General features: G+C 39.1%; 1 protein-coding gene across 2 annotated transcripts; it reads right to left on the bottom strand.

Annotated features, from left to right (window-relative positions):
- Positions 1-1,162: 1,162 nt before the first annotated feature.
- On the bottom strand, positions 1,163-19,795 carry LOC140941241 (galanin receptor type 1-like). 2 transcript variants are annotated; one of them, XM_073390222.1, is made up of 2 exons: positions 19,685-19,795; positions 1,163-3,391 (listed from the first exon to the last, which is right to left on the bottom strand). In XM_073390222.1, exon 2 carries the CDS (start codon positions 3,311-3,313, stop codon positions 2,225-2,227), a length of 1,089 nt encoding a protein of 362 aa, XP_073246323.1. In that variant the 5' UTR covers positions 3,314-3,391; positions 19,685-19,795; the 3' UTR covers positions 1,163-2,224. The 2 variants fall into 2 exon arrangements, with proteins under 2 accessions (XP_073246323.1, XP_073246322.1); XM_073390221.1 differs by lacking the exon at positions 19,685-19,795 and adding an exon at positions 5,614-5,803.
- Between the last annotated feature and the right edge of the window lie 951 nt (positions 19,796-20,746).

Raw genomic sequence — 20,746 nt, 5'->3', positions numbered from 1 at the left:
ACTGTTCACAAAAACGTTTTCCTCATTCAGACACTTTTTCGTCTGAAAAATTATTTTCAAGTACCTGTCTTCAAGCACGCCCTTTAATGCTGGCCCCATTCTCCCAGATCTCCGTCCTACGACAGCACTTTACTCTCGGCTTTTTTTCAGTTGCTAGGGTGCTTAAGAAACGACGGCAGCGTCGGCGATGAAAATGGCAAAAAAGCAACAGGTTAAGATTAGTAATGAACAACATCTCACTTTTTTTGTGTACATTTCTTATACGTCGTTGCACGACTACGACGTATAACTTCCTAATTTCATTTTTTAAAATTTGCACGTGTTCAGGAATAGTCGCTCTAGAGTTTGACAGAATAGCAATATACTATTCTAAGGGAAGTTTCCCCTGCCGTCGTCGCTATTTTAAGCCCCCTTTTATTCTTGAAATAGCATGTAGCCTGAGTAGCTGGCGGGATTTGTGGGCGAGTGCTGTTTTTTTTCTTTTTTGGCGTTTGAGCCGCGAGAAGTTTGGGAACAAGCCGCCAAGAAAGTACCCGCTGTATCCCACCAGCTACGTAGGCTGAATAATGTCAAGATTCGCCTAGAACCGAGTCTCTTGATGGCCAACCCTAAAGAGAAAGTCTCATGCGGGAACTTCATGTTCTAGGCAAAGATGTGTTAGACTACGGGTAGAACCTCATTTTCCCTGAGGGATAGTAAAGCGACTGAAACGCGAGCGCGTGTTGAGCGCGTGGGGTGATTTTCTCACGCCGTCGCGTTACGCTCGCCTGAGGGAAAATGAGGGACTACTCGTAGTCTAAAGATGTGTCGGTATGAGGAAAAACGTTGGGACAGTTTAATATCTACTTTTTATTAAGATTCTTTAGCAAAAAGAAAACACCTGTAGGCGAAATACAGACCTTGAAAGCCCTTGTCCGTTGACAAGAGGACGATCATCGAAAATCGTTCAAAATGAAAAAGGGGAGGCACATGCCCTCGGACAGCTCTGATTTCATGATTTTTGCGAGTTTATTCTGTGGAAGAGTGTGGATGTACGCAAAGTAACCGGTGACTTACTATTGTGTAATGTAAATAATATGAAACAAAATATATGCTGTTATTTTGATAGTAAATGCGTACGAGAAAGATGCTAACTCCTTCAGCTGTCAAAAAAATGGACAGACTGCAATGGAAGTATTTATGTTTGTGGTAAATTCGTCGCTTGTTTTGGAGACATGAATAAAGAAACTGTTCTTTTACGATTTTATCTTTATTCGGTCTGTGACCCGACAGCTTGCAAATCAGTGACAACGACTGAATACAGTGGAACCTCAATAAAACCGCCCACTTCTATATAACGAAATCCCCGGTATAACGAACGATTCTCTTTAATCAAGTAAAAGTAAAATACATGGAAAAAAAACTTCGATATTACTGCGAACACATTATGCCAGTATCTTGGCCTTTCGTAATAGCGAGGTTCTAAACTACTGTACAGCCTTCTAAAAAGCTGTAATGCGCCAAGTCCAGGCTGTAATTAAAATCACTTGGCCTGTGAAAGGCCGCTTAATGCTTATTCAGGATTAAAATTGTAATCCACGATTTTACTTTATTTCCTACAAATTGTGTAAATTATCATTCTTTGTCGTCACAGCTGGATCTTAGAGTTGAAGCTCAATATTAGTTTCTAATCTTCAGATACGTGTTCCTTGACAAGAAATCTTTCCTTTAATTTTGGCTTAACCATGGGTCAACCTTAATCATCTTTCGATTAACCGGGCCCAAAAGGACAAAAGCATAGGGCAGCAGCCTCCAGGGGCTCTTCGAGACTCACGTGAGTTAGCGGGGCAAATGACTAGACAAAAGCGAAGCACAAGGTATCTTGGGGCGGCTAGGGTAGGGAAGGCGGGCCAGCTTTCACCGTCTCGCCGTCCTTTGCGCATAGTAAGAGACATGTCTGGGTATAGGGAAGAGCAAGGAAAGTCCCCTAAGAAGCAAATCTTCGTTATTATTCGTTATAAACTAGTCCCGCTTTTTCTTGTATTGTTTCAAACACCGATGCAAATATCTTTCACATGAGTGGCTCTACTTTCTGTAAACTAATCTCACAAGTAACAAAAAGCACTTGCCACATGAAGGTCTCTGAATGGTCTTTACGTTAGACTTATGTCTTACTCTTCTTCGTTGCAACACGATAAACAGTACAACTAGAAGCATATTGATCACATCACCAACAGCCTTACAACTACACGTTAGTTTCCCTGTCTGGGTTGAGCAACTTGACTTGGGTAGAGGAAAAACGGTATGAAAATGAGTCCGTTTTACGCTTCACGGGTTCTTGGCAAAGACGCTGCCAGTTTAAACTGAAGATGTCTTTGAAGCGTTGTCGAAACTCTGCACTGACAAGCGAGTATATGATTGGATTTGCGGCACTGTTGGACAACAGCAGAATCGTGCAAATATTATATACAACCCAAATGTACTTCACCTTTTCAACAATCACGAACTGCGAAACGACCCGAAACACATGAAAAGGAAACATTGTAACAGCGAAAGTGATAACTACTGGTACAAGAATCTTCAACGCTTTTGTGTTGGCGTTATCAAACTTTTTCTTTTTTTCAGTCTTGTAGCTTCCGCGCATGTTGTTGATTTTCTTGTGAAGTAATTTGCTTGCGCGAATCTTGCGGCCGATCTGTCTGTACGCCCACAGTATCAAGGCCAGCGGAAGTAGGTACCAGAAAATTGTAAGTGAGATGACGTAGCTTTTACTTGTCGCGATATTTGGCCAAACTGGTGTGCAGTCTATAGTCCCCTTCTCTTTATCTTCAATGAATTCCATGACGAAGTACAGGGGGACCACCACTGCTAGAAAACCTAACACCCAAACTCCCATTATCACCCATTTAGCGACTGACAGCGACCTGTGTGACGTCATACCACGGACGATTGCTCGGTGCCTGTCGATCGTTATGGCAACGATCGAGCCAATAGACGCGCTGTAGAAGATATCAGATAATGGGTAAAAAACCTCGCAAAAAACCTTCCCGAGAGGCCATTGTAACGGGTCTGCAGCTTTAACAAGAGTGAGGGGATAGCATATAGCCAGCACTCCAATATCCGCAATGGCTAAGTTCAGGATGTACTTGTGCACAGCGGTCTTGTTGGCGCGATTTGTGCACGTGATAATGACGACTAGGAGATTACCAACAATGCCAATGGAACAGATGATAGCGCTTAAGATGAGGCGAATGGTCTCGACGAACTTCGGTTCGAGTTCGTTCTTGTCCAAGGTTAATGGAGAAACGTTCGGGATATCAGTGGAATTGTTCATTGTTCGGGTAGAAAGTTATTTCAGTGACAAAACAGCCCTTCCAACGTCTGAGAGAATACTAGTGTGGTAAATTTTCACCTGAAACGAATGAGAGAAACAAATTAGGTTCCCTCTATATTCACTTCAACTAGTATCAGGTGTGAGTGAGAAAATTCTTCCTGGCCAGGAACCGATGACCTGGTATAGAAAATCGTTGCTCCTTCATCAACTCTTCCCCCATTTTAAAGCGAAAATTTAGGACTTTAATACTCATGAAACTTCTACAAGACCTACAAATCCACATATAGGCCGTCAATCCCCTTTGCAGTTAGCCTCCCACGCAGACGTTCTTAGGGGTTCGTCACGCGTTCCTGCCCCAACGCGTGACGAACCCCTAAGAAAGTCTGCGTGGGAGGCTACTTTGCAGTTCACTTTTCAGGATCACCAATGGAAGCAAACAGTTTTAACTAGCATTTTCTAAAATATGGAGATCTAATTTGGCAGTTATGCCTATAAAGGTGACTTAAGTGCTTCTTAAGTGGTCTGAGAATGGTGATTCAAAATTCCGTGATTGAACATAATTATCAGTTTCACAAAGAAAAAATACTGACCTGGGTGCACCTCGCTTGTGCTTGTTGGCAAAGTTTAGAGAGCTGCTCAAGCAGCTTCAATACCGTAAAATTGCGAAAATAAGCCCTGGGGCATATAGTTTTCAAAGGCCCTTTTTGAGGGGCTTATGTACGGAGAGAAATTTGCGTTTCAAAATCGATTGGGCTAGCTTGTAGTGGGAAGGAAATTTACCATTTTTGCTTTGTTTTACTTTGTATTCGAGGGCAAATTCCAAGTACAAGCCCCCCCGGGGGGCTTATTCGGAGCGGGGCGATTTAACGGAGGGTTTTTTGCGTTACGATTCTGGGGGGGGCTTATCTTCGGAATTTTACGGTATTTCAATAACAAAGAAAACAGTTATTGAGGCTTCCAAAATGAACCAAAATTCATGGCCAGTACAAGTTTATTGTTTTGCTCGGCACACTCATAGAGAGTACGGGATTCCCCACCCCACGATTCTGGGGGGCTTATATTTGGAGGGGCTTATCTTCGGAATTTTACGGTATTTCAATAACAAAGAAAACAGTTATTGAGGCTTCCAAAATGAACCAAAATTCATGGCCAGTACAAGTTTATTGTTTTACTCGGCACACTCATAGAGAGTACGGGATTCCCCACCCCACCGCTTCCCGCTTCCCGATTCCCTCGCAAGTTGGCTCCAGGCCGATTTTTCAGGAAAATCCTGGAAATGATGCTGACTTATTCTTGGTTTCCTTGATTCCTTTTTGCAGTTTGTTCAAACCATCTTTGTTGCGTACATAATAAGATCAACACCATTTTTAAGAGTGGACTGTTCCCATTTTTGCGTAGACTTCAAAATAGTTCGCCTAATAGTTTTGCCTAGCCCGCGAGAACGCGGGTAAAAGAGCTAGCGAGCGAGCACGAGCGGTCAAACGAGAGGTCTCGTACGTGTCGCAAGAAAATGTCACGTTGACGCCTTGAATAACCGATTTTGAGAGAAAAAACCCACTATTTTAGCAGTCCACTTTTTGTGTAGCAACAGTCGATCTCAAACTCGTCGTGTTCAGTTTATGTTATCAAACAGTGGTGACAAGCATGTATAATGAATACAGAAGATTTGATTACGGGTATTTGCCAGACAATAAAAGTCTTCAGGAGTCCCGTGCCGGAAAGAAAAAAAACAAGTGAGAGGTCATTTGCAAGACAGAAGGAAAAACGATTATCATCGGACAATGAGGCACATATTACATATAGTTTTTCAGCTCATTATGATGTGTGAATGTAGATGCAAATAAAATGGAATTATAGCACGAAGCACCCTGTTCTTATCTAAAATGAAAGGAAACTTCATGAAAATTTGCAAAAGTCTTGAATCGTTTGTGAGAATGTAAACAAGTGGAACGGGTGATCGCAATTTGCTGGAAAAACCGTCTGAAAGGGCCCAGCCGGCTACGACCTAGTAGAACTATAACTCTACATTCAGGGAGATTAATTATGCCAGCTAAAACGATAGTACTAGCACTAGCTCTAGTACTAGCTAATGATAGCTACTGAGCTAAAACTTTCCTGGACTTTACATTGTCATATCATATTCTAACTCTATCGACGGGTAAGAAACGTACTTATTTGCCAAGAGAGCTGGGCCAAAGACCATTATCCACTTGAGTGTTTGTATGCCGATAAGTATAACATTCAGCCGGAACATTATCGACAGAGGATATAGCTGAAGAGAACTACTTATAGATGCCTACCTCGATCACTGCCTTTGATCGGTTTGATTGAATCCAAGAGATGGTGGATAGTGCAGCTGTACAATGTAAATATTTGTGAGGTGAAGAGAGGTTATGCCAAGAATCAGTTGGAATCGATCTTCAACTGAACGAGAACTCCTAAAGATCTTGACCGGCTTTTCAAGTGGCCTGTTAGTGGCAATTCATTAGTTTAGAGTATGGTAATTCACATGTAATTCATCCTACAAAAGCGATCTTATCCTATCGTATTAATTTCCTTTCACCCATCAATCAACGCGTGGCAAAACACAGTTAAGACCATGTTCGATGTTGGCTTCATATGGGGTCAATGGTGCCATAAAAATCATGAAAATCAAAACACTGTACAACACGAAAACGTACCCAATAGATGCCACGGCACGATCTCGGTGGTAAAAATATTAGCGAGTAAATCTTTCTCCTTTTTCATGTGCGCCATCTGAATAACACCTCAAAGACTGTCCAGGAAAAAAGAACCCTTTCTATTGCGGATTCTTTTCCGGGGGGACTCGCTTCTGTAAGATTTCAAGCCTGTACAGCCAAAATAGCGTGGTGTTTGAACGGTAATCTTGGTTTTAAAAACTAGTGATTACTATAAAAGAGGTAGGATTGCTTTTCAAAAATATCGAAGCCAAACAGCTTTTACAAAGCCGGTCTGTTGCTGGCAACTGACGAGACAACCTGTTACGTAATGTGCAACAGCGAAACTACAAAACAATGCAATACAATCGATCGTTTAGTTATCCACTTTACGTCTTAAGTGCTAAAAGCTCATTCAAAATAATAAAACTTTTTCCAGCCTTGATCAATTTTTGTTTTTTCCCTCCCCTCGATATTCCCAGCCCTGCAAAACATCCACAACATGCACGTGCATCCTTCGCGTGCCACGAATTGGTCGCGCTTAAAGTAAGTTTGCTGTCAAAACCCGACTCCCTATAATAGCCTATACGGGGAGAAATAAATTGACGTTTAAGTTTAAACTGCAAAGGGCCGCAAACGAATATGCCACAGAACGTAGGATCTCTAGAAGACCTGATCAGGAAAAATATACACTGATTAGACACATTGATCAACTTTGCAGCATTCAATTTGTCTATACGGGGAGGCTTCTGATCCGTGCATTGAAATTCGTTGGCACTTCCTTCACAGATAAAAGGAAAGTACACAGATCCGCTAACGTCCCTAAAACGTCCTAAAGCTCATTGAAGAGGGTTCACTTCAGTGAAGTGCCCTTTGTCCGTCACCGGTCGGGTGTCCGTTTTAGGCGCACTAATCCTCAAGAAACAATATATGAACTTTTTGGGACAAGTATAATAGTCTGTTTTTACTGCGTGCCCGTGTTAAAAAGGATGTTCGTAAAACAGGGTTTCAATGAAATCACATTAACGAAAAATTTGCCGACCATTGTGACAAGCATTCTGTAGAAAAAATAGTCTACAAAACAATCGGTCGTCAATGAGTGTGGTCTTTCAAAAAATGGGTAAAGGCAGGAAAACACTTAATACGAAAAAACAAAGGCGTTCAGTTCAACCAACGCAAAGTTCTTTTGTTTTTGCAGGCTGTTTGTGAAATTTTCATAAGGTGTGTATGCTTTTGTTGGGTCTTTGTCTAGTTGTTAAAATACATATGGATTAAAATAACAACGCGGATGTCCGCGGTATTTTCCCCTTTAGTTTTCACCTTTATAAATAGTGGTGTACGACTTGTTAATGGATGCAATTGTTTAAAACACAAACACTCGATCATGCCCTATTAAAAAGGCAAAGGTTCTGTCTGTCTATAAGCACGAAACGCATGCAACCTATTACCATTTTAGTAAGGGTTTCATTCAGGAAAACAATCAGTATTCGACAAATAGTCTTTTGCTTATCAATTTGAAAATTGTACTTTAATTTAGTTTCCAATGTGCTGTAGCTGTGCACGTGCGAAACGTGCCGACAGAGTGTAGACTCGCTTACCGTGATCTAGAACCAATCAGAAGATAGGAAAACCAATTTTAGTTTTTTTGGCCCATCTGAAGTCTGTTACTGAAACAAGGAAGGGGAACGGAAATCGAGCACGGGGAACAGAAAATTGAAATAATGGGAAAAGCCCTATTAGTAAGTCTCTTACCCATTATCTGTTATGTTCCCCTTTTACGTTATCCTGTTCCCCAACCTCGTTGCCCGTTGCCCGTTGCCCGTTGCCCGTTCCTCATTTTTTTAGAAACACCCATAAGAAGGACTCGGGAAAAAAGGTCTGATTGGGACATTTTTTGTTGCACAGTTGCATGACTAGTCGGTTAATTTAGTCAAGTCAAAAGAGGTGACAACATGACAGCATTCATCTTTGACTTCTCTACAGCAAGTTAAATCTACTAACTACAACCTACAAAAAACAATGATAGAAGCTGAGGTGTAATTGGTCTAATTGAGGACTTATTAGCTGCACGTATTCCAGATCAACTGACATTTGAAAAGGACGGTCTCTTTCGTGTCTGCTTACAAAACTTTATGAAAATAACAGCGAAGGCTGTGGGATTTCACGCGTGCGCGAGGTTGCTTTTCTCTCCCTGTTGTAGAGTTGTATTTCCTTGAGGCTACGGCCAAATCACACCAGGAACCCAGGAAAAAAGCACGAAATAAAAATTAAAAAATTCAAATGGCATTCAGAAAATCTGGGCGATATAGCTATAATTTCAATGCAAGAGAGAATGATCTATGTTCGGTTGTTAATAATCCTGTAGATATTTTGGAAGATTTAGAAGCTTATTAGAGTGAATTTGGTTTGTAGGTCAACATAAAATTTACATTCATTAACAGGCCTTACACTTTATGGATTTCTACAACTCAGAATGTCCTCCAAGATTGCTTAAATATTGAAAAACGACTGCTCAGACCCTCCGATCGAAAGCCTTCCTGCACCTCAAATAACATGTCTCTCTCTGGTAGTGAAATCAAGTTCGGTTTACTGATGAGGCTATCCACTCCTCTACGTGGCCACCAACCGTTGGTGGCTACGTAGAGGATTTAGATAATTTTGATAATTTGAAACCAGTTTTTTTTCACTTTGAAAACATCTAGCACCGGCATCAGAGGCTATAGCAGATCTTTTCCATCCAGTAGGATGTGATGTTCTTGTCACTTTCTCGGCCCGTTAGTTTGTGGTAGCTTATACTGGGCAGTTTCACGAAACGGAGACAAATCTAAGTTGCAGGCTACTCAGGCTTTTCACGTACAGAGGGTCTAGCAGTGGTTTTCTACAATTATTTAATCAGTGAATGTCATAATCGACCGATCGAATTTATGCCCCAGATTTTCTCACTTGTCTGAGTTAAATTTGAGAAAATCAACTTCGATATGTGATCCCAAATCCTAAGCATGTTCCAGAGCCATGTTTTCAAAAAACCAGGCTGCAAAGACACTAAAGACATGACTGACAACTGATTGAATTGGTGCTGAGTCGATACTGAGTCTTACGTACTGGAGTATGTGAAAGAAAAGTATTCCGTTTGAAAACACCATTTATCAATTGAAGTTTTGGATCGTGGTTTTTCTTTCCTTTGCGAACGTTTTTATTTTTTGTCAATTATTTTTTTTACTGAAAGGCTTTCGGGTTGTCAAATATAAAGAAATATTTCGTGCGTTAGACTTGAAGCAGGAGCGAAGACATCGCGGGGTTGTAATTATAGATTCTCAACAGCTGAAAAATTTCAACCATGCTCCAAAACCGACTTGTCAAGATGTTTCGGAAGAAGTCTACGAGGGCAACTTAAATTTTAATTTTGATTTATTTTACAGGAAAAATTAGATAGTAAGAAATAACGAACTCTTGTAAAGTCTTAAGGATGATGATAGTAGAACTTCGTTTATAACTGGCTATGCACTGATTGCCCTTTGCTGCAGAGTCAGAGAAATATCAAAATGCAAGTAAAATCGCCCAGTAATAGTTTCAAATTCTCATAGACCCGGTATCAGCACAGCTACATAATTTAAGATCCCATTACAATTAAATGGAACCATTTTTTTAACCATGCGAGGCAATGTGAGTCTTACCTTGGTTTTGTCCTTTCTTGAATTTGATTTTTAGTCCCTAGATGGGTCCTGAATCATCCGGCAAATTCTTTCATTGGCAAACGTCGGTAAACATATAAAGGCTCTAAATTTGGGTGTTTACTTAATGTCTAAAATGTTCCGAGATTACTCGTTCATTAGTTTACAGGTTTTTTTTATCCTGAACTTCAGCGCAAATTCAACAATTTAGCGCACCCTTTTGCAGTTGAGATCTGGGAAGATTTTTCCATAAGCCCTCGACAAGAGCCGCTCACCGACTTTTCTCAAATTAATTTTTAAATCGCCGGGTATCAACGTCAGTGAGCCATTGATAAGAATGCATTTCGGAAAAATCTACATACATGAATCGAGACTTCGATAAAACAAGTACATTACAGGCGAAAAAGGTGTGAGGGTTCTTTGTGATGGATGAAACCGCAAAGAGTTACTTGTTTGCCCTTCAAATGTAACAGATGGACTTTTTTTTTTTTTGATCCCATGCAGGAATTAAAGATCAACGAACCATTTTATTTTATATAAGCTGCAACAAGAATTTTCCGGTTTATTTTTTCTTTTTAAGGCGAATGGTTACTTTTTTTCCACGCAACTCCGCGTATAAGAATTGAAACAAAAAAGTCATAAACGGATAACTCTTTAAGACCGCAATTTTTAAATAATATTTGTATGCAAATGTGCTTAGGTGTCCGAAGATTTAATTTCGCACTATCTCTTAATTAGTAGATATAAGTGTGAAGTTTCATCTTAAAAAGTGGTCAATAAAACAAACACCCGTCGGGTCTTGCTAAACTTGCCTCGTACTTGAAAAAACATGCTGAACACAACATGTTAATTTCGACTTTTTACTATCATGACACCTAAAGCGAAGTTTTAAAGCTCATCCATTCGTTAGTTTTCTTGTGGATGGATGATCGATTACGTTATTCAGCTCAATTGAGGACACCGTGGAAGTTATATTTTTTAAAGTAAATACTGCAGTCGATGACATCGTTTCCTAACAAACAAACAGTACCTCCTTACAACGCATTTCCGATTACTTTGTGTTGTTCAGTGATACACGATCTTCTCCTAGTAGATGCGATGTGGTCTTTCGAGGGACATATAGGGCTTAAAGCAATTTCTCAACCATCGCCGTATCTTCCGAACCGGGAACCATTACAGAATAAAATCGTTTTAAAAGCAAAAATAATAAAATTCCAAGTTAGAGAGAAAAGTCAGGCTCGGTTTATGGTCCTATAAGATTTATTGGCCATGAAGCCAGTATTTTCGGTATTAAAAGGTATTCCCTCTTTCATGTTTTCTGTGTCTTGGATTGGCGTCTCGTTTAATTTTCAGAAAAATTGTGGAGTCAGTTTTTCCATTTCAAAACGTAAAAAGGCTGCGATTTAAAGGGAAAAAGTGTTGTCTCAAAAAGTCATGTACTATTTACCATTTGCCATGGAGGCGTTTTCTTTCCGGCTCACAATTTCAATACATTTCTTTCTCTTTGTCTCAAGCAAGAAGATAAAACTTTTGCGCAACCGCATCAGTGCCAATCCGTGGCAAAAGTGAACTCATTCAGCATTCTGTTTCCATCAGGGGATATATATCCATTTTGTGGAAAAAAATCCATTTTTTTCCAAATTGACTAAATTGGTATACTTTGGCTTTTAGAGTAAAAGGAGCAATTTCTTGTATCATCTTCTTGTAGTTTCAGTGTTTTACATTTTTTTTTTGTTTTAGATTCAATGTGCTTCTTTTGCTGCTGAACAGTCTATGCCGTATTAGGTGGTTCTATGCATTGGGAAAGGTTCAATAGCAAATTCATCGTCCTAATTTAATCCGCTGCACCACCCAAACGGAAAAGAAGTGTAAAGGAGGCTAGTTAGCTTAGCTTGCTTATTGGTACCACGGAAAAAAATCCAGTTTTCCCCAACGGATGGGAAAGAAAGATTAATGGTCACTGGAATTTCTGGTCTTTATAGGGTCTGGTGTTCTTTGGAGAAATTTAACTCCACTGATCGAAATTTCGTCAGCTTTTCACCGATAACTACGGGACATCTTGACTATAAACGGGCAATTTTCTAAGATATTTCAATGGTATAAAACATGTGGCGACTAAACATGCAGAACCGTAAATAAAAGGAGCCTATTGCCGGCTCCTGGGATAAGATACAGAAGTAATTGAAATTTATCTTGAAACAAAATCGTGCACCAATGAATTCTATTACTAAGTTCTTTCAAAGAAAATAATAATAAATTCAAAAGCCTTAACCGCGGCCTTCCATGAAGAAACGATTTCCGGAAAAAGGGAAAACTTAAATATTTAGTGGAATCTGATAAACAAAACCTTGGGTCAATGCCTACGTCCTCTGCTATAGCGGAGGTGCAACAAGATTCGAGATCTAAGTCAACTATTTTATGAAACGTTCCGAACAGATTTGGAATACGTCGAAAGCGGAGCTACGTGGCTCACCTTCGTTTGAAAACTGTTAGGCCCTTTGAAAACTGAGCCATTTTCGTCCAAGGCAAACTCACCACAACGGCCAAGAAGTCGTTTTACTCCATTTAATCTCTAAAGCGATAACAAAACATATGATGACGAAACGTCACTAGAGGAACAAACAGTAATGACACTTGCTCTTATCGTCCTTTAGTTACAGTCATACGTGTGATGTCAAAAAAAAAAAACGACTCGAGAGGGTCAATAGTGGCCTGAAATTTTGACAAGGAAATTTTATTTTCTTGCTTTGTACGTGGCAAGACCTCTATAAGCGGCCAAAGTTTTATCAATAACTTTTTTATCTCGCTACCACAAGTACAGTATTGTAAACTAAGTGTAATTTAGTTTGAAAACTTTGGTACGAGTAAAACAAACAGCCAATTTTTTTCCAATAGTTTATTTGAACACGAGTGGGCAAATCCTTCAAAGATCCGTTTTATCCAATTAAACTTGTAAGTAAATGTATGCACCTAGAAACGCAGCGAGGTTTGCTGAATGATATGTGTTAATTATTACTTAGATTTTCAAATTGTAAGTTATCTCTGCTCTCAAAGTATATTAACCAAACTATTTTATATGGCTGAACTGTGCCGGATGGAGTCTACATTCTAAATTAAAGTCGTTTCTAGCTAACAGAGCTCAGCCTTTGCAATGTAAACTATCAAAAAACTGTTATAAAAGACCAGCGAGAGTCTTAAAAAGTCTTTTTAACGACACGTTTGATAGCACTTGTTCCTAAACTAAACGTTTACCTGGATAAAGGCGACAGGTATAAATTTTCTGAACGACCAAAGTGACAATGAAGTAACTTTGCGCAGAAATATCAGATCCACAATAACGGCAAAATGTGAGGATTTTGTTAAAGTTAGGAATCAGCCGGCCAGGATCACCTGCTATAAACATGAATAGGTTGGAAAAATTAGAATAATCAACTCGTTATCACTTTAGTTTGAGTGTTGACTGACAACTTAACGCCGGATGTTAAATAGATGGTTTATGTTGTAGTGAAACTAGTTTTAACTAACCTGACCTGAGCATGTGTAGAAGTCGAACAAAATCCCCAACTCAATAAATTTTATGATATTTAAATCGAAAAATGAAGTAAAATAAACCGACCAAACTTTCATCCTTCCCCTTGCACTAATGGCTTGAAATAACATGAACGAAAATAAAAAAAAAATGTCGCTGGTTTAGACTTAGCTACAAATTGACGACTGCAGTAGACAAGCAGATGGAACTATGTAGCCTTCTGAATGATATAACAAATCATCTTTAAAGTCTAAACAAATCTCCTTATACACTGCAGCAGTGGCAGTCTGTTATATAGCACAGAAAACTGATATAATGAAACGGTCATTTAAATGCGCTGCGGACTTAAGATCAGAAAACGTAATGTCTGTGTAGTTAGCCATTAAGTACAAATCAATATGTATAAAACTTTTATCGTAGATATTTTCTGTAAAAATGTTTGTCCCTCCAGAATTAACAGAGTGAAATTGTTGCATTTTCCCCTGAATGATGTAATGAGAATGGATTGTAGTAAAACTGACTTACGCCTTTCCGCAAAGCTCTTTGAACATATCCTTCCCCTACCATGTTAAGCCTACATAATAATTTCCCTGCACCTAATCATTTACTCTAGAGACTAATTAATTTTTTGAGTGACGTAGAGAAGAAGGCAATAAACGCCGTGGAGTGTGTTTATTTTTTTTTATCACTTTCGGGACATAAAATTGTCAGAAAATTCCATTTGGTTTTGCCTTAAGTGTTTATCTTTTGGCTCTTAAGTAAATTTTGTTCGCCAGTGTTCATAAAAAATTAAATAAATTCTGACCTTAGTGCGTGCTCAGCTTAGATACAGGTTCTTGTTTCACGAACAGCTTGAGTGAATAAAAGACGGGTGAAAAATAGGATGATAAGGAGGGTGAAAATGATGATAGGTGAGGGTGGAGGAGGTGTTGGTGACAGTTAAAGCGGAAGGAGGGCGCATGCGAGAATTCTTCCATATTAAAATCATGAAGATGTAACCTCGTTAATGTAGATCATCAGAAGAAAGACAGTCATATATTCCGGCATCTTCTAAGCTCACAATCGAACGTTTTTCAGCGATTTTTGCCAAACGTCGTCATGGACGTTTCATAGCTTAATCCACTTCTATCCTACTCGTCCTTGATCAAAAACACGCTTTATTTAACTGGCACTTTATAGTAATTTCTAGCAAGATCCGCGCAACTACAAGTGCGACATGATTTGCATTCACACATTTATTTCCGTTTGGGTTTTTGGACCGCATCCGGCAAATCGTTATAATACTGTCCCCTGTAGGTTTTGCTGACTGGTTTGTGGAATTTAAGTAATGATCCGGGTAAGGTGGATAGCAATTTCTTTTGTTATGCGGCAACGGTGCTTTCCCCACATAGGAATGTTCCCATTTTTACACGGAGAATGCATAAACCTACATGAAGGCCGTTTACGCAATAAAATGCATTTACACTCCACTTTGAACGAGTGTTTTTTTGTGTTAAAAGATTTTGACCAATCACAAGAGTTGAAAACAATAGCCAAGAAAAGTTTACAATTTTACATGTTCCCCACATAGGATTTCTTTGTTATTCAAACTGAGACCAGATTTTGTTGTATAGAAGATGGTTGGAAAGTAAGGATGAGTATATGTACCGCTTTATGAAGTGTTGTTAACTTTTGCTCAGTTTAAGCCAATCGGAAGTAAGTACAGACAATAGAAAAGTTAGCACCTTTTTTGCATTCCAACATGTTCGTTCCCGTTGTTGCTATCGTTCTTATCTGGACCGTTTCTTAAAAGATATTCAAAATACGCGCAAAACCGTTCTAAAAATAAACTGGTCCGTAAAAACGCCGTGACACGAGCGCATGGAAGTTGATCGCTCCGAGTTATGGGCTCCGGATAAAAATGAATGACTTTACATGCACTATCCAACCTCAAAGGACAAGATTAAGGTTGAACAAGGCTGAGTATAATATGAAGGATTATGCAGATTGAGGAGGCGGGTGGCATCCATCCAGTAAATATTTCTGTGTGTATGTGTAATTCTTGTATTCGTTCCGTCCAGAAATTTGGCTTTTCGTCTTCACATACCCCTGAACTCATATACCTGGCATTCACAACTTGAATTCTGCACTCATGACAAAAACAGTTAAGCTACCATGCCACTGTCTTTTGTAACCTTAATGATTTCAGTATATCAGAAATATACAATCATTGACGTCAGAACTGACGTCAATAATTGTATATTGCTCACTTCTTCCAAATACAGTCACCAGAGGAATTATCTGGAGGATTAAAGCCAATCAGAAAGTGAGTTTGAATAAATAAACAAATAATAGGTAGTAAATAATTCCTTATTACTTCCACTACCCGTTCCCAGGTAACCCAAGCTCACGAGTGTGAATTGTTGTCGTGTAACATCAAAATTGTAAGGGCTTGTAAGGGAATTTTATAGGTTGTTTGTAGAAACTCCACTTAAAACATGGAGACAAGGTGGGGAATGCTGCTGCCTTTTAACTACCTTTTCTTCGTCCATGAACAGCGATCGCCAGAATCATCATACAAACCCTTAGAATCCGATGATACGCAACAACAATGTAAGCTCGTGAGCTTGGCCGACCTGTGAATTCCCACACAAACCTTTATAGTCCAGCTGTTATCGACCGAATTGTTCACTTTTATGATAAAAGCATGAAACTTTGCCAGATTACAACCAACCCTAAGACTAACAGTTCTGGATATGGAGCCAAGCCAAATTCAACACTGAACACGAGTACTGCGCAGGCCCTAAAATGGCCTACATGAAAACGAGGCTGACAGTGGAAATGCTTCTAAAATACCGGTTTTTAAGTGTTTTGGTAAATAAAACTTGTAGATATCGTGGAAGAAGACATTTGCTTTGCTGTCATGTTATCTTTGGTGTCACGTGACCCTTTCTTCCAAATATGGCGAAGCCGTTGTTTGGTGTCCTGTGCTGGAGCTGTCTTCTGTGCATTTGTGCGTTTTAGGGGGTGAGAATGGGCAACGATTCACACAATTTTAAATGATAACACTCTTGCAACTATTTTCCAATTATCAAGGGTTGGATTTGTTTTCATACAAATTTTTCATATAAAAATAGATGACAGGATAGTCTTGTGGAGGTCATTTTTGAGATACACAATTTAAAGCTACCAAATTGATATTCCTTTAAATTTTATATTAACACATTAAAATGTAAAAAATATGATCAATCTGAGTGTACTAAAAATAGCCATGTTTCTCCCCGTTAAGGACAAGAAATCAAGCCTTTCAAACTCAGCTCCCTAACAATACGTCGAGCGCTTTCACAAAAATAAACAAAGTTGTTGCCATGTATGTCCCCAAGGCAGAGTATATTTAAAGTGCATGCTTATCCCTTATAATTGAACAACAACTGAATGGTACAGAAATGAAATCCATGGTCGTGTACTCATCTAAGCCGAGAAAAATGATGTCTTTTTCTACCACAAAAGTTGATAATGTCAACGTTTTGTGCATCGATCCAGCCACAGAGAAGTTGACCTTTTATGTGACAAAAAGTTCCAAATCAAAGGAAAATAGCCAAACATCCAACCATTAGAGCTGGTTTCTATCGCTAACTTTACACCCACAAGTGAATTTTCTACTACAGACATCAAAGGGGAGTTAGGAGTGTATCCTCAACAGACCAGTTAATCGGAAACCAATGAAAATGGACACTGCTGAAAATTTTAAAATGCTAAGGATTTGCAGTGGGTAGGAAGAGATTCGTATGGGGTTTTCTGACTTGGGCGGCTTTATTATCCCACTCAACCCTAAGATCATCGTTCTCATAGCAGCCGTATATACAGCATTTTAATCCCTTCCACGAGCCACTTATTTCTGTAGACAGGCTGCTTGGGGTATTTGGCGCCATGTGTAATGACAAAGATTAGCTTCAGCTCATACTCCGCGAGCTTCATATTGTTCAAAATGCTCAGCAGGCAGTTTACCGGTACCAGATGAACAGCAGCTCAGTAACAGAACTGACTTGAAAAGAAGTGTGTGGCTCATTCATTGCTTATATAACCGCAAGTCATCTTATTCAAAATGACGGTAGGTGCACCAAGTAACGAATCTGTGTATCCATTTATGTGCAAAGCAAAACAGAAACACCCTTCTAAAATCGGTGAAGAAGAATAATCGAAACAGTGAAATCTTTCCATGAATAAAAAGATGAGAATTCAAATGGTGATATGAGATTTTACTAAGGAAATTTATTCCGCATACTTTAAAACTGTGCTGCACACATCCCACCAAACATAAGTTAACGCTCTTGCATCTCGTTTGCATAAACTGAAACAGGCTGACAATTACTTTGTGGTCCAGACATTTCATATTCGTTTGAGTGATCATCAACAGTTAAATCAGAACCCATTCCACCAATGAGGCGATGCTAGTTATTTTATAGTTATCCATGTATAGTATGGACGCCAAAGAAAATGATGTCAGTGTCACGTGGGCGTTGAGTCCTGATCTAGGCTTCCATTGGTGTTGAGATCCCTGACATCATTTGCCAACTGAAAGAATGTAATCGAAAAATTTGTGGGATATGTTTCTTGAAAGAGAAATTAAGGACAATCGATTTTCACATAATCAACGCAAATTCAAGCACAGTGAGATACACAAGCCCATTTGATTATCGTAGATCCCATCACGTCGGACAGACAGTTTTTACCTTGCGTCTGCGTTAGCCTGCGAGCAAGCTCTCTCGATTATATTTTAACACCCCTCCCTCTTGCGTCTCCTTTTGAGTGCAGTTTGCACGTGATGTTTCACGATAGCCCCAAATAGACAGCTAGATCGTAGGCTGCACTTGTTTTTTTCCTGGTTGACAAGCGTAGTGCAAACAAAAGCGTTTGGGGAAAGAGTTAGTTCAATTGGTTTTTTCGCCTTGCACTTGCGTTTGTTTATCCAGCCCTCATTATTTTCAATAAAACGAGGCAAGAAGTGAAAAAGAAGATAAAGTGACCTTCATAGTGTTTCCTCAACTCGAGTAGTGCTCATGCAACATACCTGTCGAGCAGTGTATACGTGGGATATGTGTAGGGAACAACACTTCTGAGGCGTACAAGTCTAAAGGTTTTAACTTTGACTAAGGGGTATATCGTGGCAGTCTGTGGCTATGAACTCATGAAATGAAAGAAAAACTGCTTCTTTGGGACGGTGTCGATTCACCATTGGCAAAACTGGTGTACAACCTACGCTTAAGATACAGTGACATCTACAACTATCTTGAGGATACAACTATCAGAAAAGGGGGCTCTTCAATTCCTTCAATATGGCATATTTAAGGAAAAAGTCTATGTCATGTGACTTTCGATTGTCGTCTGTGGAGAAAAAAACTCTGCAAAAACGCCGTGCGATCACAATTTTTGATCAATTCAGGCTTTTAGGCAATGGTCTATGAATCCAACTCAAGATGACTGCAGGCACGGCTAACTGGAGGCTTTTCAAACCGCTGAAAAGATTTTTGCCTCGTTTTCATGTAATGATTTGCATTTGTATGGTAAAAAACAGCCGTTGATAATTGCACAATAGTTGCAAGACTGTTATCATTTGAACTTGCCTGAAAACTTGCCCCTTCTCACCCCTTTAAACACAGAAGGCAGCTTCAGCACAGGACACCCAACAATAGCCCTCCATATTTGGAAGGAGGGGTCACGTGACACCAAAGAAAGCGTGACAGCAAAGCAAATGTCTTCTTCCACAATATCTACGACTTTTATTTACAGAAACACTCAAAAATGGTATTTTAGAAGGATTTCCACTAACAACCTCGTTTTCATGTAGGCCATTTTAGGGCCTGCGCAGTACTCGTGTCCAGTGTTGAATTTGGCTTGGCCCAATATCCAGAAATAATAGTCTTAGGGTTGGTTGTAATCTGGCAAAGTTTCATGCTTTTGTCATAAAAGTGAACAATTTTGGTCGATAACAGATGGACTATTATGCTCTGATAGTATGCAACAACAATTTTCACTCGGTTACTACTTATAAGATGTTTGTTGGAGCACACGAAACGTCAAGTAAAATTATTTTTCCGCTCAGCGTTTTTTCCTAATGTTTATCACCGCAGTTTGCGTGTTATTTCTTATCAAACTACATGGCCAAAGAACAAGTATTTACACTCGTGAGCTTGGGTGAACTGTCTTAAATTATTTCCCTTTCTCTACTACATGTATCATATCATCATTTTGTAATTTTCTCGTTTGGACTCTTCTTAGGAATGTAATTTTTATTAACGCATGTCACGGCCTACGTAGTATCCATGCAGATTTAACAGAAATAAAAGAATAAGAGCAAAGACAGCGATCAGCTAGTTACTGAAAACCGCTTGGAATTATATACAGGCTTCGACGTCATTCTCAATCTCCTCGTTAACGAACTGGACGCGGTCCTAGTGCATGTAAGACAGTGGGACATATAACCAAATAAAGGTAAAAAGGATATTCAACCTACCTCAAGAGAAACAGTTCTTTCAAAAGGGAACAAGCTCATGTTAAGCTTCCATCTATTAACGAAAATAATCCTCCTATCAATGACATTCGGCTATATTTGAGGGAATAATCTACAACAAAATGAAAGGATTAATAATTTAGAACGCAAATGGACAAGTTGAAATACTTTTGTTTTCATCCTCTAACACCTTGATACTATACCTGGCTTCAAGACAACCAATTTAATTAATACATGAATTTAACAAAAGATATGTAAATATTTTTTGAATGGTTCGTTATATAATATATGAAAAAACGCGTTTAGCTCAGTATTAAAGAAACATCTTAGTCCTGTTTTTAATTTTTTTTTATATATACAACCCTAGTGTATTATCGATAAATAGCAAATATTTATGTTAACAGTAGCCTGACTTGACCGTCGCAAACTGAGTGGCCAAAAAAATATTAAGACTTCAACTAAGCTCAGTAATGCTTGCTATTGTTTAAATTCCCTAAAACATAAAACACTAGCATTACCTAAAGAACTGACTGCTTACCTCAAACTTTTATAGTTCGCCTTCACGAAATTATGCGAGAATTATTTCCAATGGCATCGATATTCCGTAGCTTCACATTTGCCAGCATTGGATATAGCCGGTGTTTTCCGCACTAGAATTTGCTCCACAAGTTGTTCTGTGTAATGAAATGTGTAATTTGTAATAATCATTGCATTTTGTGATACCTTTCGCGATTTGTAATAAAAACCGTATCCCACTTTATCTCAGGCTTTCCAAGTAATAAACTAAACTGTCGCAGTTTTTAATAAAATTTGCATCGCATTTTGGAATAATTTGTGAGTTTAATATTCACGAAATTATGCAAGAATTATTTGCAGTGGCATCGATGTTCCGTAGCTTCACATTTGCCAGCATTGAACGTAGCCGGCGTTTTCCGCACTAGAATTTGCTCCACTAGTTGTTCTAGTGTAGTGAACGATTTTACTGCTGTAATTTGTGATAATCATCGCATTTTGTAATACCTGTCGCGATTTGTAATATTATCGTATCCCACCATCACAGGCCTT

The sequence above is a fragment of the Porites lutea genome, chromosome 6, assembly GCF_958299795.1.
Source record: "Porites lutea chromosome 6, jaPorLute2.1, whole genome shotgun sequence".
Lineage (NCBI taxonomy): Eukaryota > Metazoa > Cnidaria > Anthozoa > Scleractinia > Poritidae > Porites > Porites lutea.
This window is presented reverse-complemented; position numbering and strand designations above follow the sequence as displayed.

What these genes read in the sequence shown, in the direction of transcription:
- LOC140941241 (XM_073390222.1), bottom strand. Translation starts at nt 3,313, where the DNA reads ATGAACAATTCCACTGATATCCCGAACGTTTCTCCATTAACCTTGGAC.